Source organism: Amaranthus tricolor, chromosome 1 (genome assembly GCF_026212465.1).
Source record: "Amaranthus tricolor cultivar Red isolate AtriRed21 chromosome 1, ASM2621246v1, whole genome shotgun sequence".
NCBI classification, from domain to species: domain Eukaryota; kingdom Viridiplantae; phylum Streptophyta; class Magnoliopsida; order Caryophyllales; family Amaranthaceae; genus Amaranthus; species Amaranthus tricolor.
The window spans coordinates 17845890-17870817 of record NC_080047.1 but is presented as its reverse complement, the minus strand read 5'-3'; the positions used below and the strand labels follow the sequence as shown (position 1 = coordinate 17870817).

Below are 24928 nucleotides of genomic sequence, written 5' to 3'. Positions count from 1 at the left end.
TATATATATATATATATATATATATATATATATATATATATATATATATATATGTATGTATATATATATATATATATATATATATATATATATATATATATATATATATATATATATATATGTATATATATATATATATATATATATATATATATATATATATATATATATGTATGTATGTATATATATATGTATGTATATATATATATATATATATATATATATATATATATATATATATATATATATATATATATATATATATATATATATATATATATATATATATATATATGTATATATGTATATATATATGTATATATATATATATATGTATATATATATGTATATATATATATGTATATATATATATATGTATATATATATATATATATATATATATATATGTATATATATATATATATATATATATATATATATATATATATATATATATATATATATATATATATATATATATATATATATATGTATATATATATATATATATGTATGTATATATATATATATATATAGAAATATATAACATACTATGTCCTTTCAAAAAAATTATATAACATATTATGTAGTCTTGATCATCAGTTTAAACTAATAGTTACAACACTAAAATAGTTTATATGCTCTAATACGCAATCTCATACGAGATTCTTTGAGTTAGAAGCGTGAATGCACCATGCAAGACAGTGTCTACTCATTATGGGCGTTAAATAATATTTCACTTTAAATAAGGAAATAATTATATAAAATTTATTTGACACTAAGCTCACATGACTGAAACTAATTAATGGCAACATTGAAAAGATGTCCCTATTGCTTAGTGATAACAATATAAAAAATAAAATTTATGATGCCTAATTTGGTTTTCGAAATTAAATGGTAGGAATCATCATCATTATTAATTTAATATTCCAATCAAAAAAGAGTTTGGGTAAAAGAAGGTAAGAGATTATTCATACCCGTATCCCTACAAAGAGACTCAAAGGAATGTGATTAATTTTACTCCTAAATAGTGGGAATGATAATGAAAACTTAATGTAATTTTAACAGGAAAAACTCTTTACAAGTTCAATGGTTATTAATAGAATTTATTAATTTTATGTTTAGGAATAATGATTTCATTTGAAAATATAAATTTGACTCAAATTTAGTGTTTGACAAATTTTGTATCTAATTGCTAAGTTGTTATTATATTTAAATAAAATACAAACTAAGATATTCATATACTACACGAATCCATATACTAGTTTATGCCATAATAACAATTGACTTTTAATCTTATATAAAATTACTTTATGTTTAAGTTTCACGTGAATAAATAAGGGAAAACCTTTGTTCACCAACAAGCTATCCAAAATAAAATTGATTATTTACCAATTAATCATCAATTTTCAAGTGAGTAGATACTAAGCTCAAGAAAATAAAAACTCTTAAATCTTAATGAAGGAAATATGAGTCAAAATTTTTATGTGTATAAATAGGAGTATAATTTAATAATTTTGCATAAGAAAATTAAAGTCCCGATTACATAGTAGGCTCGTAGCATTATAAACTATAAATAAATAAATCCTTATAAAGTCCAAAAAGAGGAGACCTTTGTAGTTGTGGAGGTGAATATATAATACAAATTAATGTTATAAGTGCATTCAATATAATAATCCCGCAAATTTAAAGTAATTGTCACATTTTGTTGTTTTACCCTACTTATTAATTACTCATAATTTGTATTTTATTATTAATTTAAATATTAAAATATTATTAAAAAAATCTTTTTTATTCATTTTAGTGTAAATTTTAATAATATCAACTATTTACAATTTTAAATATACACAATTAGAGATCTTTAAGATTGAATTAGTGTATGAATTAGAGTGTAAAAATCAAATGTGACAATTGGTGTGAATTAGAGAGAGTAATAATAAAAAGAAAAAGAATTATTTGCGAATTAAAGCCTTAAAGTTTAGGTAATTTACACATTACAGTCTCAATGTTTTTAAAATTTTAGATCAAATTACAAGATTTTGAGCATTTTAGTGGTCGAAATCTTATAAATAGACTTGAATGTTGTAGCATTGATATTTTAATAATTGTAATTCGAAAAATAAAATTAAGAAGGTAATAATAATAAAGAATAAGAATAATAATAAAAATAATCTTTTATTACATATCTAAGTCTCGTAGACTATAGTTGGTTCCAAACTTACAGTTGTGTATATAAATGCATCATTGAATTGGTATGTGGGTAGCTACCTGCTTTCCAGTTTCCCATATTATTATATATTCAATTTTCAAGCTTAACCTCCTCAGCCCTCGGCTCATTTCATGGATCCCCCATCTTCCACCGGGTACTCTCTCTTTCCCTTTTTCTTGCTAATTAATACTCTATATTTTATTGTTAATTAAACTGATGATTGAAGTCGCACAATATACACCATCGCAATCATTGAATCATCTTTCGTCTTTACTCCTTGATGATACTTTAATTTATCAGAGCGTATAACATATTTTTAGACCTCAATTATTAATTTAAGTTTTTGGTTGAATTGAATTTTTGACATGTTAGAGTATATAACATATATTAAGGCCTCACCCATCTCATTAAGCTGATGGTTATTGCCAAAAAATATGTTATATACTCTAACAAAATCTATTTGTTTACTCACTCTAAGTTGGCTAATGGTTATTGACCGCATTTTTCTAGTACTCCTTGTGAAGAAAGTACAGTTATGAATTATTTGTCACCTTTCCTCACCTAAATTTTGCTTTGAAGCGGGATATTAAATATGATGATGATAATTATATCAAAGCTTAAACTGATGATTGGAGCTTTAATATAATATAGTGAATCAAAAATGTTTTGAATAAAATGTATTGAAATTTTTGTTTTTGGGATTTAATATAGATGGTGGGGCAAGGATACAAGAGCAATAGTAACAGGAGCAAATAGAGGAATTGGGTTTGCACTTGCAAAAAGGTTAGCACAATTAGGAGTAACTGTCATTCTAACTGCAAGAGATGCCAACAAAGGAAAAGAAGCCATGGATTTACTCAGAAATGAAGGCCTTTCAGATTTCATCCATTTCTGTATCCTTGATGTCTCTGATCCTCATTCTATTTCAGCTTTTGCTGTTTGGTTTAAGCTCAACTTTGGACTTCTTGATATTCTTGTAAGTTTTTTCTTTTTCTTTTTTCAAAACATTACTTCTATTTTTATTTCACAAGTTGGATTATTTTAAGGTGATAGTACAACTTTGTATATAGAATATCATTAATTGTGTTGTCTTTTACATATAAATGCAATTTAATAACATCATAAATAAATAATCTAAGTTTGAATTTATCTAAGTTAAACTTTGACTTATCTAATTACCAATCATGTTAGTATTGTTTTGTGGATTAAGTTTACTATGGACTTATTCCACACTAATATTAGTTTATATCAATATTTACACTCTGCTTCCTCTCTACTTCACTCTTCTGCTCCATTTCACTCCACATTTATACTCTTATACTTCACTCCATTTCACTCCACATTTATACTCATACTTCACTCCACTCTACTCTACTCATATACTCTTGCACTCTACTCTTAAAAAAATTTTAAAATTAAAAAAATAAAAATTTAAAAAATTTATAATTAAAAATTAAAGAATAAAAAATTAAAATTAAAATTTTTAAAATTAAAATTTTTAAAACTAAAAATTTTAAAATTAAAAATTTAAAAATTTAAAAAACTAAAAAAGATTTAAAATTTTAAAAATTAAAATTAAAATTAAAAAATTTAAAAAAATAAAATTAAAATTATGTTTTTCAAAAAGTTTTTTTCCGGTTATTTTGAAGAATGTAGTAAAAAGTGAAGAGAGTGAAGATAATAGAAATAAGAGTGTTACGATTTGGTCCAGACTATTTTAGTATGTACCAAGTCCACACAAGAGTTTCTCTGTTTTGTGGTATATAACAAAAAAAAAACAAAAAACCAGTCGAGTTAGTCCACTACATAATAAAAATTTTGTTCTCGATTCTATTAATTTTTAAAAAGTCTCTCATTTGCTTCTTTTTGAGACAAGTGTTCAACTCAACTCATAGCAATATCTTGAGTTAGCCCCTATGAAAAAGGATAGAATCAAATGAATAACATATAGGGGTGTTTGGCGAATGATTATTGACCTTTGTTGAATCTTTTTAGACTTCTAGATATAAATGCAACTTAATAACATCATAAATAAATATGGGGTGAATCTAGATTTAAATCTGCCTAAATTATATTTCAAGTTAATTTATTAGAAATCCTATTAATATTCTTTTGTGTTACATAACTCAAAAAAGGTAAACAAGTTAGTCCACTACATAATAAAACATTCCATTCCCCATTTTACATTAAATTTTATGAAAGTCTCTCATTTGCTTATTTTTGAGATGAGTGTTCAACTCAACTCATAGTAGTATCTTGAGTTAGCCCCTATGGACAAGGATAGAATTAAATGAATATCATAAAGAGGTGTTTGGCAAATGGTTATTTACATTCGTTGAACGTTTTTTAGGCTTGAAAGTTTATTGTCGTTTTTCCACCTTTTTTGGTTGATGACATCCATTTCTTAATTCTAACACATATAGGTGTCTTTTACAAATGTTTTTTTGACTGTTGGAATTTTTTAGTTGAATTTCATGATTAGCTGAAAGTATGGGTTATCTTTTGTTGGCTAATGAGCTAGTTGGATGAACTAGCTATTTAGAGGGACATTTGATAAATTCTTTTAATGGCTATTGGTTAATTATAAAGGAAAATTAGCTACAAAAAGTCATTGAAATAAGCTACCAAAGTTTTTTTTTTTTTCATTTTAGCTTAAAAATTAGTTTTACAAATAATTATATAGTTACTTATCAAATATTTTTTTTTGGGCTTGTAGACCAACTAGAAAAATAAAAGCCAAAATTTAAAAGGAAAAAACCAAAAATTGATTTACCAAACCACCTCATAATAAACATTATTTGAGATATTTTTAATAGTAGATTTCTGTAATATGTTCTAATTAAATATATTTATTCATCAATTAAAAAATAATATCCATCCTACTCCCATGAGCAAATGCATTGAATTGCCTGTAAACTTAAGAGCCAAGTTATGATTATTTAATGTACATGATATTTTTTTAAAAGAAACTTGTAGGTTATAATGTTGACTTTTATCATGATTAACATTGCTAACTACCAAGTATTATTAAGAATAATTGCCTCTAAACGTTGACATCTACTAGTGAGATTATAGGATAGGCCGAAGGAATGTAATTAAAGGACCAAGTAAGATTCGATTTTATATTCTTACCTGGGCTGATCTAAAATAAAATCAAATAATATCAATATATTAAAATATTGTTTTTAAAAAATATTGATAGTATTGAACTGAACTGAACTGCATTGAACCTAAGACAATTTTGTAACACAAGCAACTTAACTCATACACTTATTAGCATTGAACTGAACTGCATTCGCTCCTGCTTGAAAATATAATACTCCCTTCGAATCAATTTAGTTGTTCCATTTCCTTATTTGGCAAAGTCTTTTTAGTTGTTCCATTTCTATTTTTGTCAATCTTTTTTACCTAAATATCCTTAGTTCACACAAGTAATTACGAATATACCCCTATATACCTTAATTACTCAACTACCCTTCACTACCTACCCTTCATTACTTACCCTTTACTACTTACCCTTTTTAATGGACCCCACACCATCCTTAATAACCGTGTCCAAGCAAATGAGACATCTAAATTAATTCGGAGGGAGTATATACTTACTTCAACTTAGACAAAATTCAAAATTTCGATATTATTTATTTAAGAACAAGATATTATTTCAACTTTATTTTTTATCCACAAACCTACATTTTCTTAACATTAGTACAATAGCAAATGAAACATGCTCTGGAATGAAGAAAGTGATACAAGTATAAAATAAATGACTGCTACACAACATGGATATTATTTTTCAAATTAGTGGACGTATAAGTTTATCTTAGGATAAGAAAAAAAAAAAAAAAAAAAAAAACCCATCTTGAAATAATCATATAGGTGGCATGAATTGACCTTGTAACAGCTTGATACGCATTAGCACCATTGTTTATTACAAATTTGATCAACACACACATTTTTAATACTCCTAGTTGCTAATTATAAAAATCAAAATCAATGGAGGACTAATATTTTTTCAATTAGTAATCCAAGCTGTAATTAATTGATGAAATAGCTCAAAATAAAAAACATTTAAAAAGTATTACTCTCTATTCACCTTAAGTTTGTCATTTCACTTTTTATTATTTTTAAGTGGTTAAATAGGATTAATATATGAAAGAGAAAGATGTAGTATTTTTAAATTTTAATAAGGGTAAAGTAGGGTTGGTAAGTATAAAGGGGTAAAAAGTTTAAGTTTAGTAAGGATAAATTGGTAAAGTTAATACGTCCCAAATAAAAATAACTATTTAGGATGCCTTGACACAACAAAAAAAATAACACTTAAATTGAATAGGAGAAAGTAGCAAAAACTATGAAAATATGAAAATTGGGTCCTATCACAATTAAAGTATAGAGTATGAAAGATTTTGGGTTAGATTTTTAATTTTTTTTCTCCCCTTATAAAATACTTGTAGAAAAAAAGTAGTGAAAAAGCTAGCAAAGAGATGCAGAAAGTGGAGAAAGAAATGGACTAGACATACTTTTTATTTATGAAAAGGAAAGAAATAGACCATACATTCTAAAAGCATAAAGACTAAAGAAATATAGCATTTACAAGTGACAATGAAACATAAATTCCTAACATAGAACACCATTTCTCATGTTGGGGGGCAGATTGCACTTCAAATTAGAACATGTATTCCACACAACCAAGCATCAATTATTGCTTTTCTCACTTGCAAAATCTGAAAGTTAACATTTTTACTCACTACTAATGTCTATTAAGCATGTGCGGACACAAAAATATAATAAGTGAAAAAAATATACAAGTGGAATGTAACATCTTGTTTATGGTGGCGGTTTGATTCCTAGCAACTTGTGTGGAAGATGACTATCCAACCAATTTAATCAAACTTTCAGTTGTATTAATATTAGAATTTTAGCATTTTTTAGTGTTGTTGTGACTTGGCTATCAAGACAACCCATCAAATCTGCACTAGTCGTCAAGAGTTAACCATTGAAACTGAAAGTATTGCTTTACTCACTTAACAAAATCAAGTCCAATTATAGATATGTAGAAGACAAAATATTAATTGTTGTTTGGATTATAGATTACTAGTTGACATCATCTACATATGGCTATTGTTCGGCAAAATAACTAGCTTGTTGAAAAATTGTAGCTTATTTAACGGTTGGATAATCAAACTATCGGTTATAAAAGTTCGATAAAATGCAGGTTAACAATGCTGCAGTATCATTCAATGGCATCCACGAAAACTCGGTAAAACACGCGGAGGTAGTGATAAAGACAAATTACTATGGACCAAAACTGTTGATTGAGGCTTTGTTGCCCTTCTTCCGGTGTTGTTCCTATAAAAGTCGCATTGTCAACTTCAGCTCAAGGCTTGGTTTACTTAATGTATGAATTCATCTGATCATCCTTTACAATTTACATAATACTATCGAGATACATTAATTTGTTAGAGTATATAACATATTATGGTGCCTCTACTATTAGCTTTAACTTTTGGTCGAGTTGGTTTATTAATATGGTATCAGAGCCAGCATGACAAGAGGTTACGATTTTGAATCTCAACTATCCTTCATTTAAAGTGGAATATATGGTGTCAAGTATGACCGTACAAAGAAGATCTATGTTGCATTCACACTTCTAATCCAAAGGACTCTTGTGTGAGGGGCAACTATAGCTTAATCTTTGATTGAGTTGGTTCTTTAACGTAATAAATATGATAAATTTATTATTTGGCTTGCATACAACAAGACTCGCATAAGAAGAAAGTTAGCTACACATAAACCAGATGAGGTTCCAATGTAACATCCTAAAACCAATTTGTAATAAGAGAAATAGCTTATCAAACTTATGCTAGTCAATTTGATCGGAAACCATCTGTTCTGATACTATTATAAATTTGTTATTAGACTTGCACACAACAAGGCCCACACTAGAAGAGAGTTAACTGCATACAACTCGATGAGGTTTCATCCTAAAACCAATTGGTATAAGAAGTAGCCCATCAAGTACATATAATAGTCAATATCTCTCTAATTCTTCAATACGAGATCACATGAGTTATTTTTCCAACATAATATAGTATATTTGTTTTCGTTAAATTTGCAGAATGTTAGAAATAAAGAAGCAAGAGGAATACTAGAAGAAGAGGAGAATCTAAGCGAGGAGCGAATCGAAGGAGTGGTAAAGATGTTTCTAAAGCATGTAAAAGAAGGGACATGGGAAAATGAAGGGTGGCCAAAGGAATGGACAGATTATGCAGTGTCAAAAGTAGCTTTAAATGCATACTCAAAAATGTTAGCAAGAAGACTAAGAGATAAAAACATAGTTGTAAACTGCGTTTGCCCAGGATTTACACAAACTGGTATGACTGGTGGTAAAGGTAGTCGTACTGCTGATATTGCTGCTAATATTGCTGCTAAACTTGCTCTTCTTCCTCCTCAACAACTACAAACTGGCAAGTTTACTAAGGGACAATCTCTCTTCTTACATTCTAGGTTCTGAAATCCATTCGTCCCCTACTACTAAGAGACGTGTCTTATATATGAATTGAATAGTCCAGTTCATAAAAATTATTAATATATAGGCTCTTTATTTTGAAGTCGTCTTAGCAAAAGACGGTCTCTTACAAAAATGGCTCTAATAATAATGTTGTCATTTTTTTAGATCTTTGTAGTTAGTAATTTCTTCATATGAATCAAAGAATATGTGGATTTTGAAAATAAATTAATATTTTGCAATATTTCCTCTACAAGGCCTACAATCCCATTTTCAATTCCACTTGATGTACCAAATACCACTGAGGGCTTGTGGCCAACCTTAGCACATGAGGAGTCAAACCCATTGTATTCATTGAAAATCTATCAGGAGAAATCGGTCCAAACATGCATAGCTGGACCACACAAACATGTACTATTTATATAACCTATAATCCCACCTAAGGTTAAGAGGTGTTTATTTGGATAATTGAATTACTAAAATTTATTTTGATTCTGTAGCAAGGCGGATCATGCTCGAGTTTGATTGTTTAGTTACAAGTCGGTTAAGATCATATATTCGAGTTATCGGGTTCGTACTGGTTCAGTGTCGGTTCATTGTCAATCGGGTTTGGATCGTCATCAGTTTGGTTTTGTTTTATGAGCAACAGTTCAGTTTCATAAGGCTAACAATTTTTGTAGCACAGAAGAGAGCAAAGACACCATGTGTTACAATAGCAACTATATTCGATGAAATATAAAACAACATAAGTTATTTTCCTCTCAAAAAAAAAAATTGCAAATTTTTACCACTTACAATATCTTTTAGTACTTCTACTAAACTACATTGTGGATGCATAATGCTAATAGCTACACCCACAAGTACAAATACTAATAGCTACACCCACAAGTACAAATACTAATAGCTACACCCACATGTACAAATACTAATAGCTACACCCACAAGTACAAATACTAATAGCTACACCCACATGTACAAATACTAATAGCTACACCCACATGTACAAATACTAATAGCTACATCCACATGTACAAATACTAATAGCTACACCCACAAGTACAAATACTAATAGCTACACCACATGTACAAATACTAATAGCTACACCCACATGTACAAATACTAATAGCTTAACAAAATTGAAATAGATTGACTAATTAATTTCGATATTACCAAAGAAACTCATAAAATTGTTGAATATCTCGTAAAAAATTACAGCAGTTGAGCAAATATTGGTACATTTACTCATTGCTTAACAAAGCTTCTTTGAGATGAGGATGATATTAAAAGATTTCAAATATAATTAATAAAAAGTTTGAGCAGCACATTTGCGGTTTTGTGTAACGTTAACTTGGACAAGCTCTTAAAAGAATAGATTTCTAAGCTGAAAATCAATAAAGAGGTCTACAAGTAGATGAAAGGTCGTGTTCATAACCTTCGACAACAAGCTAGAGTTATAAAAACTATTGTCCGAAAATGAAAGAAGGTTTAATGTAGGCGAAGAAAAACTTTTATAAGCATGTTGCCATAACTCAAACTTTTAAACCTTCTCGTGTTTTCAGACAGTAATTGACATAACTCTATCATGTTGTTGAAGGTCACGAACTCGGCCTTCCATTTTCTTGTAATTCTCTTTAGTGATTTTTATCCATTCTTCTACGAACTTCTTTAAGTTAACATTACACAAAAATGCAAAAGTGCACCTTAAACTCTTTATTCACTTGATATGAAATCTTTTGATATCATCTTTATTCATCTCACCGAAACTTTTGTTAGTCAATGAGTAAATATACAATATTTGTTAAAACATTTATAACTTTTATGAGATTTTCAATAACTTCAAAATTTTCTTTAGTAATATCAAAATCAATCGATCCATTTGCTTAGCTAAAGAATAAATGTCACAATATTCAAGAACTTAATTGTCAAGGACTTAGGCATTATTCTCGCAAGTGTACTAGTCAAATAGCCCACTAACAACCAAAAGTATTAAGAGTTTTGCAAATATAAAACTCAACGGGATAAAATCCTGCGGCTTCTGATAAATGTAAAAAAAAAAAAAAAACTCAAAAACTCTGACAAAAGAAGTTATATCTCCATTGTGCTTTTCAGTGGCAAGGTGATTGACGTTGTTAATCATTACTATTGGCCCAAGTCCAAACTTTTTCCTATAGCTTATTGCTAATAGTGTAAAATCCTTTAAAGTTTCGTAAAATCGTAAAACCTTTACCACCTTTAACCTTATAAATGCACTTATTAAAATAACACTATTTTTTACCGTAAAAAGCAATAATATAAAGTTCATTTTAAAAAATAGTGAATTTTACAGGGTGTTCAATAGTGTTATAACCTCAATTTCACTACAAAAAACTATTAAATTGGCGACACACATTATCGTTGCCATTTCATAGCTAAATGGTCAAAAAGTTGCCGTGGCGACGGGGTTCGTGGTGGTCGCCTTTTCATTCATCGCTAACACCAAAATGGATGCCATATCCTCGCCATTTTTTAAAGAAAAGTTGGCGACCAAGAGGCGACGAAGAGTTCATCGCCAAGATCGTGTCTGACATGGCGACAAGAACCTCCTCGCCAACATTCTCGCCAGCCCTGGCGACCAGTCAGCGACCAAATGTCTCATCGCCAATATGGCGACCACCTTCTGATAGCCTTTTCGACGCCTGCTGCTAACGACAACATTTTTATATGTATATGTATATATATATATATATATATATATATATATATATATATATATATATATATATATATATATATAGGCGACACACATTATCGTTGCCATTTCATAGCTAAATGGTCAAAAAGTTGCCGTGGCGACGGGGTTCGTGGTGGTCGCCTTTTCATTCATCGCTAACACCAAAATGGATGTCATATCCTCGCCATTTTTTAAAGAAAAGTTGGCGACCAAGAGGTGACGAAGAGTTCATCGCCAAGATCGTGTCTGACATGGCGACAAGAACCTCCTCGCCAACATTCTCGCCAGCCCTGGCGACCAGTCAGCGACCAAATGTCTCATCGCCAATATGGCGACCACCTTCTGATAGCCTTTTCGACGCCTGCTGCTAACGACAACATTTTTATATGTATATATATATATATATATATATATATATATATATATATATATATATATATATATATATATATATATATATATATATATATGTATATATATATATATATATATGTATATGTATATATATATATATATATATATGTATATATATATATATATATATATATATATATATATATATATATATGTATATATATATATATATATGTATATGTATATATATATATATATATGTATATGTATATATATATATATATATGTATATGTATATATATATATATATATATATGTATATATATATATATATATGTATATGTATATATATATATATATATATATATGTATATATATATATATATATGTATATATATATATGTATATGTATATATATATATATATATATGTATATGTATATATATATATATATATATATATATATATATATATATATGTATGTATATATATATATATATATGTGTATATATATATATGTATATATGTATATATATATATATATATATATGTATATATATATATATATATATATATATATATATATATATATATATATATATATATATATATATATATATATATATTGTATTAGTTATAATATTAAGATAAAAAATATAAACATAAAACAAATAAATTAAAATAAAAGAGCTGGAAATATCCGTTTGCCGGGCTTCTAAATCCGCAAACCTTTGTTGTATAATGGCATCATAATCAGGTTGTGCAGGCTGAGAAGACGGAATATCCGTTGGCTCAGGAGGATAAATAATTTGAGACGCGAACCCAACCCCAAATACCTCTTTGCTTTTTTTGTTTTTTTTGTTTGAACTGCTTTCTACGTTTTTTATAGCATCAAACCAAATTTGACTTGGGTCGCGAGTTGGATACTCCTCCATCAAAGAACGATATTCATCTTTCAATAAAACAAAGAAATCAATTACCAATAAACAAAGTATTAGTTGATAATAAAAATAAATAAATAAGTTTAATAGATTATTACGTTAACTTTTTGTGACTTGCTATTCGTCCATTTAGAACAATCCCCTGTTTTATTGTCAAAGACCCCATGTGTTCGTGTAAATATTTCGTAAGCTGTGGGTCTTTGACCTTTTGATTGTTCCTGAAATATTAAATAAAAAACCACTTAAAATTAAACAAAAGATAATAAAAAAATTCAATATAATACTACTTAATTAACTAAATACTCACCAAATCCGGCATTGTTCTGGCGTGCGGGATTGAGCCACCTATTGGAGGAATTCCTCCACGTCTATTGGAGGAATTCCTAGCCGAAACGGCTTTATTATCTGGGCGTTCCCAATCAGCCTTCCATCGCACCCAGGTCTCATTATCGATGGAAGGAGGTTTAAATTCAAGCTTGCTTTTCAACGTCATGCGCCATTTGAAAAGCATATTCGCATAGCGCTTTACGGCTTTTTCCTCCCTTGACCTTCAAACGACATGTTCGAGGTGAGGGTCACATTTGTATTGTTTCTAAATACATAAATATTTCATCAAATAAAATACTTAAAATAATTTTTATATAAAAATGTCTAAAAATAAACAACAAAATAATAATTTTACCTTAAATTCATTAAAATAAAAATTTTTGGTGGGTTTGGTCACACCCTTCCAACTACTACCTTCGACATCTTGCCTATAATTAAAGGTAGTCCTTATTTTGGATGCAATGGTGTTCCCGGATATCGGATTAAATCTTACAATAATTAACAAAATTAGTTTACAAAGAAATTTTAATATTGAAAAAATATTAATGATAATAAGATGATAAAAACATTTACTTGTTTATTGTTGGTAGCCATGGAAGATTCGGACGAGGATCGTCTCCATCGTCCTCTTCCATATTATGTATGGAATCACTTGGAGTATTTTCACTATTCCCATGAATTGGGTTATTGTTGTCTTCGTCGCTATTGTTGTCGTTGCTAGTCGACAAATTATTCAAGAAATAGTTGCTAGCCCAATCATTAGGGTCGCTGCTCATTTTGCCTATAATATTTATTTCAAACCCTAATATTATTTTCAACTAAAATCAATATTATCCATACCAGAAAATGTCCCAATTTTATCTACATAATGAATTATTTCATCCCAAATTAAACATTACTACGTATACTATTAAAGTAATTCGAAAATTACATTTAAAAATTTTAAAAAAAAAACTGTTTTAATTAACATTAGACATACTCAAAAAATCAAAAATATAAAAAAAATAAAAAATTTTCGAAATTAGATAATAACATCATATTAAATATAAATTACTCTATAATTCCAAAGTTACATTCTAAATAAAAGAAATGTAGAAAAATATAACATAAAACATGCTCAAAGTATACCAAATTCATAATTCAAAAAAATAAATTACTCCGAAATTCAAAAAATGCATAAAAATAACATTAAACATGCTCAAGTTATACCATAATTCGAAAATGTTAAAAACATACAAAAAATGACGAAACAAAATAATATTAGACATGCTCAAAATATACCATAATCCAAAATTTTAAAAAAAAACATACATAATTCAACATAAACATCATGAAATAACAAGAAAAAACATGTTGAAGATGATAATGTACTCCATAGCAATGATGAGGAAAAGATTAAGAGAGAAAAGAAAATTTATAGAGATTGAGATAAATGAAGGAAAAGAAAATTCAGAGGTAAAGTAGAAGGAAAATGAATAAGTATGGAATTGAGGATACAGTGGTAGGAAATGAGGAATTAGGGCATCATATTACGGATTTGTCTTCTGAAGTGGGCGACTTGCTGGTTCGTCGCCCGTACCTCGGTAATAATTATCTTTGCGTGCTGTAGTGTGCAAAATATATATCACATGAAAACTTTTCAGGGCTGCAGCGAGCTGGCGACGAGTTATGTGGTCGCTGGTTCGTCGCTGCCTGCTTTGACAAGACTACTCTTTGACTTTTCAGGCTTTGCGTGCTGCAGCGGTGAAAATTTCGGCTGCTATTAATATTATTACCGTTGTTGTTGTTGTTGTTGTTGTTGTTGTTGTTGTTGTTATTATTATATTATTTTATTATTATTATTATTATTATTATTATTATTATTATTGTTAAAATCATTATTATTATTATTATTATTATTATTATTATTATTATTATTATTATTATTATTATTATTATCGTCATCAGTGTTTTTATTTATTATTAGTATTGTTATTTTGATTATTGTTGATATATATTTATTATTTTGTTGTTGTTGTTATCATTGTTATTACTACAAAATATTAATAATTCGGAAGATTATAATTAAATTGTATTAAATATTACAAAATATTAAATAATTACATATAAAAAATTAAATTAATCTTCATCACTAAAATAGTCGTCGTTCTCAACATCTTCATCTTCGGATTGTTTGTTTTCTGACAATACAAGATCCACATCCTTATCAGTATCTTCATCATTATCATGCACCCGTTGAACAATTTCGCCAGATGGATCAAGAAGCGGTGTTTGGGAAACATCTTCTTCAATTTCAATACGGTCCCTATTTTCTTCTTGGAAAGCAGCATCTTTGGATTCTTTTTCTACTTCTTTGTCAAATTTAATTTGTTTGACTTTGCAAACCGCTCTCCAATCTTTTAAATTATGTCTTGTACTCGGATATGAAAAATAATATACTTGACATGCTTGACTTGCCAACACAAAGGGATCATATAAACGATACGAGCGACCTTGATGTATGTCAACTAACTTATATCGTTTATGAATATTTGTTCCGCGGCTATTTCCAGTAGTAGTTGGGTCATACCAATGACATTTGAACAACGTTACTCTTTTGATAGGTATCCCCGGGTATTCAATCTCTACGATTTCAAGCATTTGACCGTAAAAATCTTCTTCATCACGACTGTTGTCAGCAGCTTTGACGCACACTCCATTATTGTCTGCGAATTTATTTGATGCATGACGTACTGTATGGAATCTATATCCGTTTGTGTAACAGACATTGTAACTCCGAGCATGTTTAAGTGGTCCTTCAGCCATCTGCTTCAAAATTTCACTGTTCATTCGGTTATCGAATGATCCTTGTCTTGCCTGTCAGATAAATGGAAATAACTTTATGAATTTAATTAACGTAATACTAACATACATACATAATAACTAACGTAAGAGATGAACAACATACTACAGTTCTGAACGTATTTGTGAAATTCTCTTGCACAAACGTTTCAATCCTCTGACTTGACCAATTCGATTGATGTCTTTGAATTGAACTTTTAAACTCAGATACAAATACATCCACCTATGGACAGTTCATTAGCACGTATCTATGTGCAATCTAGTAATCTCTTTCATCCAAAATATATGCTTTTCCTTTTCCATGAAATCTTATTGGATGACTGAAGATTGTGAATACACCAGTTACAATATTGTTGTAACTTTCATCGTCATTCTTAGGAAGGTCTCTGACCATGCATCGCACATGTGGCTCAAAATAATGGGAAACAAAATGCGATGCTTCCTCGGTTAAATATGCGTTGCATATCGACGCTTCAACATGAGCTTTATTTTTCACATTCAGTTTCAAATGTGTAAGGTACCTGTACGGAAAAATTAGTTCACCGGTAGAATAATGAAAAAATTAATTATATATGATTTATATACCTCTCAAATGGATACATCCATCTGTGTTAAACCGATCCTGCAATTCTAACCTCATATGCCAAATGGATAGGAAGGTGTTCGATGCTATCAAAGAATGTGGGCGGAAAGATAATCTCTAGTTTGCAGATGATAACCGGAATATCTGCTTCCATCTTCCTCAAATCCTCCACACATAGCTTTGTGGTTGTCAAACTTCTAAAATATAAGCTCAATCGGTAAGAGCTTCCCAAACCTTCACCGGTAGCAATTCTCTGAATGCAATTGGAATTAAGCGTTGCATGAAAACATGACAGTCGTGATTTTTTATGCCAAACAATTGATGCTTGGTCATGTCAATATTCCTTGCCATATTTGACACATAACCATCGGGAAATCTAATACTCTTAAACCATTGAAGCAAAGCACATATCTATTGTCCATTTAACGTATAGGAAGCTTTAGGAATAGACGTACCTGTATCTAATCATAATAACATGTTACATGAAATTATTAATTATTAATTCTATAAAGGTTTGAGAATACACGAACCTATAGAATGCAATTCTGAACGTATACCAAGTTCACGCAGATCGTGTCTACCCTTGATGTGATCCTTTGTTTTACTTGGCACACAAAACAAAGTGTTGAAAATGTTATCAAAAACATTCTTCTTTATGTGCATAACATCCAAATTATGTCGAATCATGTTAGTTTTTCAATATAGCAAATCCCAGAATATGCTCCTCTTCTTCCATCCAGCAGAGTACTTACTAACCTCTTTATTATGTTTCGGTACATCTTCATTGACTCTCAAAAAACCAAACTGGTCTAATTCATCAAGCAATTCAAGTCCTGTCCGAATAATAGATGGGTCTCTTTTCTCAACAATGCCTGCTCTGAAATTTGCTCTATTTCTCCTATAAGGATGACTTTTATCTAAAAACCTTCTATGACAGTCAAACCAACACACCTTCTTACTATGCGTAAGGTAGAAGGCTTGGGAATCATCCATGCAGTAAGGGCAAGCATATCGGCCCGCAGTACTCCACCCGGACAACATCGAATAAGCCGAAAAGTCATTGATCGTCCACATTAAAGCTGCTCGTAGTTGGAAATTCTCCTTTCTTGACACATCAAATGTACAAATACCCTCCTCCCACAACATATTCAGCTCTTGTATTAGTGGTTGAAGAATATACAATCACGGTCAAGAACATATACGGCTTCTTCATGCACATTCATGGCGGAAGATTGTATGGTGTTAAAATGACAGGCCACGATGAATACTGTTGACCCGAACTTCCAAAAGTGTTAAAACCATTTGTACACAGACCAAGCCGCACGTTTCGAGTCTCCAATGCAAAGTCTGGATGTATGTCGTTAAATGTGAACCACGCTTCAACATCGGACGGATGTATCATCTCTCCATCCTTAGTGCGGTGCTCTGCATGCCACCTCATATGCCTAGCTGTTGCCTCTGAAGCATACAATCTTTGTATTCTGGGGCCTAGGAGGAAATAATGAAATTGTTTCCGCGAAACCTTATCACCCTTACTATTTCTTCTCCTATCGCTGTGTTCTGATGATATTACCACTTATAGTAATTTTCAACAAACCCCATTCTCATTAGATATTCTCTTATTTCATCTGGTTCCTTATAACAACAATTTTTACACTTTTTACAAGGACATCTAATCTCAGAACTCATGGTTTGTGTACGAGCAAATTCTAAAAACTCTTCCAACCCTCTCATAAATCTTAAACTAAACTTTTTATTTTTTTGTCGGTTGTACATCCAACTTCTTTCTTGCCTAGAACTCATTTTTAACACCTAAATATAATATGATAACATAATTATTCAACTGATCAATAAAGTAAGTTAATGACAATAACAATATATGATAATAATAATATAATTATTCTAATAAAAATTATTAAAGCAAACTAATGTCAATAAAATTAAAATATAAAATAATAAAAAATATAAAAAACTCAAGTAAATAACAATAGAAATTAAATAATAAAATTAAATCAAGTAAATATAAAACTCAAGTAAATAACAAAGAAAATAAAATATGTACTAATTAAATAATAAAATTAAATCAAATTAATGACAATAGAAACTAAATATAAATAATAAAAATAAATAAAAATAACTCATATAAAGAGAAAAAACAAAAAACTCACTAACCTCTTCTAATTCTTTAGCTTCCAAAATATACGATGCACAACAATTCGTAGCTTATTTATAGAACACATGGCGACAACACGACGATTACAAACCCATCGCCACTTTTAAATTCAAATTCAAAAACATGGCGACCAAAGGGCTACCAACAGAACTGTCGCCTACATTTAAAAAAAAATAAAACCAAAAATAAAACCAAATATGGCGACTAAGTGGCGACAAACAGAACCCGTCGCCATGCATCAAAATAAAAATAAAAAAATTTCGTCGTCCTTGGCGACGAAATGCCGACAGGATAGTCCGTCGCCATGTAGTAAAATTTAAAAAAAAAAATGGCAGTGGGCGACTTACTGGCGACGAACTTTCCCGTCGCCATAATTCTTTATGCTTTCGCGATCAACTTTTCTCTCGCCTTGCCGTCGCCATGGGCGACGAACGCTTCCCCTCGCTATTTTTCATCGCTAATTCAGTTGTTTTTTGTAGTGTCTCCACCAATGGATATTCATTCCACGGTCATCCTTTCAATTGAGATTTTCAATCCTATGTAATATAGAACCATTAAATCAATACATAACTTTTAACTGACTAATAATAACTTTGTATTTTTATATGGACGCACAATCATCATAAGTGAAGAATTTTTTTTAATTTGAAGAAATCTCGTTATAATCAACTTGGCTAAAAAAAAAGTAAAACAAAAATAAAATTCGCATATGAGAAACAAAGCTTCAAATAAAAATTAAATAAAACAATAAAGAAAAAACACATACATTGTCCGTGATGAATCTGGTGACGGTGGAGAATGACGCTCCTGCCCTATGATGTTACGACCTTCTCCAGACGAAGACGCACCCTTAATATGTCTTTGTTTCCCTTTCCCATGTTTTTCCCTTTCAATCTGAAATTCTAATTCTTTTCGAAGCTCGTCATTTCTTCCTGATCTGTCTCAACGAATCAAACAATCATACTTCTACATAACAAAAAATGAGAAAGGGTTTAATATTTAGGTTAGGACATTTGCTTGAAGAAGTTAAGGTTGAGTAGAAATTGCAAGGAGTCAGCGGCCAAACCAGAAAAATAAAAAGGATGTCAATATATAATTTTAAAAAAATACAATCAACTGCCTTAAAAAAATTACATTGAACAAAATTGATTTTCACAATTGTTCACGTCGAGTTTTCATATTCTGAAAACAGCGCATAATATAATCACTTGACAAATTTTAAAATAAATCACTTTCAAAATAATTTACAAGGGTATAGTGCTATATTGTACTATACTCAGAAACAATTAAAATGCTTATCATACCATGATTGATTAAACCTAATTTGATTAATAGAATTTGCAGTAATGTACAGTTAATAGATGATGGCCTATCAACTAGAAAACAAGAAACCAACTAACTAAGAAATGTAAATAAGTGAATAGTGTTTAATGTACAGAGTTTACTACTCCTATAAAACTTTAAATAAGTGAATAATCGAAAAGTAGAAAACAATAATGAATAAGTGAATAGGAACAAGAAACGGAGTTTCATACCTTGTACATTAACGTACAGACATACATTGAATAGAATAAGAATATAAGAGGTTGGGGCAGACTCCAGGCGCTTTGCGGTTGCGGAACCGCTGCAGAAGACGGGAATAGGCTAGATTCTAGAGGCGGAAGACGCAGCAGAAGAGTGAAGAGGAGAGGAGGGGCCGAGGAAGCGGAACAGCGGGTTGCAGAGAGGAGGAGGCGCAGTAGAAGAGTGAAGAGGCGAAGGAAAATGGTTAGGGTTTTCGAAAACAGAAGACTGATGAAAGGAAAGGAGGAATCAGGTTACCCCTCCCTTTTCATTTTTGAAATTCAAAATTTAAAATTAGAAATGCAAAATGTAGTATTGAGGATTCGGACCTGTGATGCACAGCCTGTAATTACAAGCCCTTTACCAACTAATATCTAGGTTGCACTAAACCGGACACGGATACGGACACGGACACGACACGGGTACGGGAAAACGCCAACTTAAAAATGGCGAACACGGGGACACGAAAATGGTTATATAATAAATATATCAAATTAAAGATAATTTTACAATCTTTCATTTGATATTTGTAAATAAACACTTTAAAAACATAAAAATCACATAAAATGCAAATAAGTACCAAATAAACAACATGAGTATTTAAAATAAGTCATACAAATTCAAAAAAAATTTAAAAATTTAAAAATCAAATTACAAACACATTAAAAAACCACAATTAAGAATTGAACTCTTAAGAAAAAATCACATTAAATTTTATTTTTTTTAAAAAACGTGTCCTTCACTCTTGTCGTGTCCCTTGCCGTGTCCCTTGCGTGTCCTAGCCGTGTCCGCGTGTCCGGAAAAATATTAAAATATTGGACACTTCATTTGGCGTGTCGGACACAGATTTTCGCGTGTCCGTCGCGTATCCGTGTCCGACACGTGTCCGACACGGGACACGTCTGTTAATTGGCGTGTCCGTGTATCAGATACCTTAGACTCTTATTTTAACCCTGTTTTTTAAAAATAACTTCCTCCAATTCTTTTCTATTTTAAAAATCACTTGTCCCATTTCTTTATTCGATAAGTTCATTTTACTTGTTTTATTTCTATTTTAACACCTATATTTATAGATGGTCCCCTCATTTCTTTAATACTCTCTCCTATGCAGGATAAATGTCTCATTTGACTTTTCACAGATTTTAAGAAAAGTCAAAATCAGACCCTAAGGGTAGGAGAGAGAGTAATATTATGGGTTTTTAATTGTAAGGATTAAGGAATTAATGATTCCCACCAATTTAGCCCAATTTAAAAGCTGATTTTTTTGGCACCAAAAGTTTGAAATTTTTTTGCGCCAAAATTACATTGATAATATAATTAAGTCCTGAATTACATAATTAAGTCCTACGTTTACAATAATTTTTGGAAATTACATAAATTTCTCAAGAGTACTAAAAATTAAATATATCAATTACGGTATCTCCGAGAGCCTTCTCAATTCTTCAACAGCTTCGGTGTAGTTGCATTCGTTACTGATCATGTGAGTGCGAATTTTTTTGCGATCATTGACTTCAGATTTTCCAAATTACCAAAAAAATGCATTAATAATTTCTTAAATAGCCTCCAATTTATAAACAACCAAATTTTCAAGATGAAAAAAAACATCACATTACCCAAATTAATTTGAAACCCCAAATTAAAATGTCCAGAAATAAGGAATTCAGAAGGAAATCAGAAACTGCCGCCAAGCAAGATTTCATATTGATGTCTGCCGCCATGAATTCAACTAAATTTTCAAAGCACAGCATAAATTGAGAAAACAGAAATAAGGCGCCAAAATTGAAATGTCCAACAAAAATAAAAACTCAATCATCACATGAAAAAACAGAAAGCATAAATAGACAATGACAATGGTCATTTATTACACATTCATCTAAAACAATGGCTCCTACAAAAAACTTAAGTACACAACAAAGAGAACACATAATGCAGAAGCTGCTGTCTGCATTAAATAAGAAGGGCAAACCAATGCTAGGCACAATCAATGCACTTGCGAATGAGTTTCAAGTGTGTAGGAAAACAATCACACGTTTGTGGAATGATGTCAAGAAGCAAATGACAAACAACACCACAGTCATTAACCTCAACAGTAAGAGAGGGGGCAGAGAAGCAGCAAACAAAATAAAATTCGATGAAGAAAAATTTAAGGTCATCAAATATGAACTCAAGGGTACTCAGCATTCAGTAGCAAAGTAGATGGAAGTGTCACAATCAACAGTATGTAGGTGGAAGAGGAACAAAGTCATAAGAAGGCACACAAACGCAATCAAACCGACTTTGAATGAAAACAACAAGTTACACAGGTTAAGCTTTGCATTATCTAAATGTGAATATGATGAACACAATGATGCATTCAAGTTTAAGCCATATACTAACGTTGTTCACATAGATGAAAAACACTTCTATCTAACCCGAGAGACACAGAGTTATTATCTAGCTCCGGGTGAAGTAGAACCACATAGAGAATGTCAATCAAAAAGGTTTATACCAAAAATCATGTTTATGTGTGCTGTTACAAAGCCTATATTTACAACAGAAGGTGATGTTTTTTTTTTTATGGTAAGATAGGTATTTGGCCATTTATTACACAGGAGCCAGCAAAAAGAAGCTCAAAGAACAGGAAAAGGGGGAGTTGGAAACAAAACCAATACAATCAATCACAAAAGAGCACATTAGAGCAATGCTTATCACTAATGTGCTGCCAACCATTAGAGCAAAATGGCCTGCATAATTGTCAAAGCATATTTACATTCAACAAGACAATGCCAAACCGCATATAGCACACAATGACAGAGAATTTTTAGAAGATGCAATGAAAGATGGATTTAATATACAATTAGTGCAACAACCTCCAAATTCCCTTGACATGAACGTGCTAGATCTAGGTTTTTTTAGATCAATTCAAGCTTTGCAATATCAAAAATCTGCTTACAATGTTAATGAATTACTTAGGGCTGTGAATAATGCATTTCAAAATCTAAGTCCACAATGTTTAAGGTTTGTATTCATCACTTTACAAGCTTGTATGATAGAGGTCATGAAAAGACAGGGGGGGTTTGACTATCACATTCCTCACATGAACAAAACAAAGGCAGCAAGGGAAGGGACTTTACCAGATTACCTGAGTATTGACAAACAATTGGTTGTTGATTCACTTCAATATTTATTCACAAAGCTAAGTACAGAAAAAATGAATAAGCTTGTGGAACTCATTGGCTATGCAGAGGGGATTGGTGAAGGGGATTTGAATGTAGAAATATCAGAAAACAACAATAACCAATCTCAACAAATTTCAGCAGGAGCAACAGAAATCATCATATGAGCAAAAGAACAGCAACCAACAAAATTTTTTGGGACACAGAGGAAAGCAACAACAGCACAGAAGATCAGCCAACACAACCTTAACCAACACAGCAACATGTGTGAAATGTAAATTCCTTTTGACTTTGGACATATTTTTGGGATCTTTAACATGGGATGTTTCAGATGCAAACAACAAAAATTTTATGTTGTTTTCAATGAAACATTTTTATTCAAATATACATTAATGAAAAAATTGGTTGTTTTAGTACTCTCAGGTAAACTTTTTTTTTTTTGAAATCATTGAGTAGAAAATCGAACATCTTTGTGCATTAAACGTTGGAAAACAATCCAAACCCCCTTTGTTCGATTTTATGGTGGCTAAAAATGCTCTCACTTTCAGATCACAGAGCAATGAAATAAAATGCATACAAAAACATTTAAATTAAAAATCATCATCAGTCAAAATGAACATGCACCAACACGAACAGAAACTCACTTGAGAAAGGACCTAGCTTATCAAGCCAATCTTCTTCTTCACAATCAGTATTCGAAAAAACAGCATCAATGGAAGAATATTCACGATCAGGATACATATCAGGCTCCGGTGTGTAAATCAGTTCACCTTCAGAGTCAAGTTCTCTTCCCCACTTAGGATCAGTCTCAACAGAAGTTGAGTCATCATAGTAATCAAAAGACTCTTCCTCAAACGATTTCAGTCCAGATCTAGGGTTTTCATCATCGAACCCCTTAAAGTCTATCTTAGAAGGCGATTTGTAAGGAGATTTGGGGATCCTCAGAAGTAAAGAAGTAGGCGAGTTAGGGTTTTTCATGGGTGAGTTGATTGTCGAGTTAGGATTCTTCAGGGGGGATTTAAAAGGCGAACTGAAGTTCGCCATGAGAACAACACGAAAGAAATTAAGGAATAAGGTGAAGCTTTAACCCAAATCTAGGGTTATCAGACAACAACACAGAAGAAATTAAGGAAGACGGTGAACCTTCAACCCAAATTTAGGGTTTTCAGAGAAGAACAAGAAAGAAGATAAGGAAGAAGGTGAAGCTTCAACCCAGGATTATCACAAAACGGCAAGAGGAATGGGGAATGGGGAATGGGTAGGGTTTTAGGGTTATAAAGGGAGGGAGTGTGTAAATGGGTGGTTATTAATTAAGATTTAAGTATGTTGATTAATTATAAGGGAGGGAAAATTAGTAAGGGTAATGGAGGGTATAATTGAAAATAAGATAAAGTACTAAGGGTATAATAGTCAAAAATGCATGCCAAAAATAGAAATGGGACATTTAAGGTGACTTGACCATAAAAGGAAATGAGACACCTAAGCTGAATAGGAGGGAGTATTAAAAATATCTCACATGGGTCTACTATTTTAGGTGGTCGTCTCCATAACTTAATATTAAAATCA

The 24928-nt window shown here is 30.6% G+C and overlaps 2 protein-coding genes and 1 long non-coding RNA gene across 5 annotated transcripts; 2 read left to right on the top strand and 1 right to left on the bottom strand.

The window, feature by feature from the left end:
- The first annotated feature begins 2212 nt into the window (after positions 1–2212).
- Positions 2213–9124, top strand: LOC130799439 ((+)-neomenthol dehydrogenase). Its single transcript, XM_057662867.1, has 4 exons — positions 2213–2363; positions 2921–3185; positions 7422–7604; positions 8325–9124. Exons 1-4 carry the CDS (start codon positions 2341–2343, stop codon positions 8718–8720), a joined length of 867 nt encoding a protein of 288 aa, XP_057518850.1. The 5' UTR covers positions 2213–2340; the 3' UTR covers positions 8721–9124.
- Positions 9125–15072: 5948 nt separating this feature from the next.
- On the bottom strand, positions 15073–20543 carry LOC130798552 (uncharacterized). Of its 3 annotated transcripts, none has more exons than XR_009039258.1 (7): positions 20180–20529; positions 19411–19581; positions 18992–19180; positions 18644–18801; positions 16474–18283; positions 15995–16409; positions 15073–15903 (listed from the first exon to the last, which is right to left on the bottom strand). It is a non-coding gene; the product is annotated as an uncharacterized LOC130798552 (long non-coding RNA). The 3 variants fall into 3 exon arrangements; XR_009039166.1 differs by having other exon boundaries at positions 15074–15903; positions 16474–16926; positions 17002–18283; positions 18644–19180; positions 20180–20528; XR_009039153.1 differs by having other exon boundaries at positions 15074–15903; positions 18644–19180; positions 20180–20543.
- A 1545-nt stretch (positions 20544–22088) lies between these two features.
- On the top strand, positions 22089–22938 carry LOC130806901 (uncharacterized). Its single transcript, XM_057672131.1, has 3 exons — positions 22089–22399; positions 22511–22687; positions 22776–22938. The coding sequence occupies exons 1-3, from the start codon at positions 22089–22091 to the stop codon at positions 22936–22938; spliced, it is 651 nt and encodes a 216-aa protein (XP_057528114.1).
- Positions 22939–24928: the final 1990 nt, after the last annotated feature.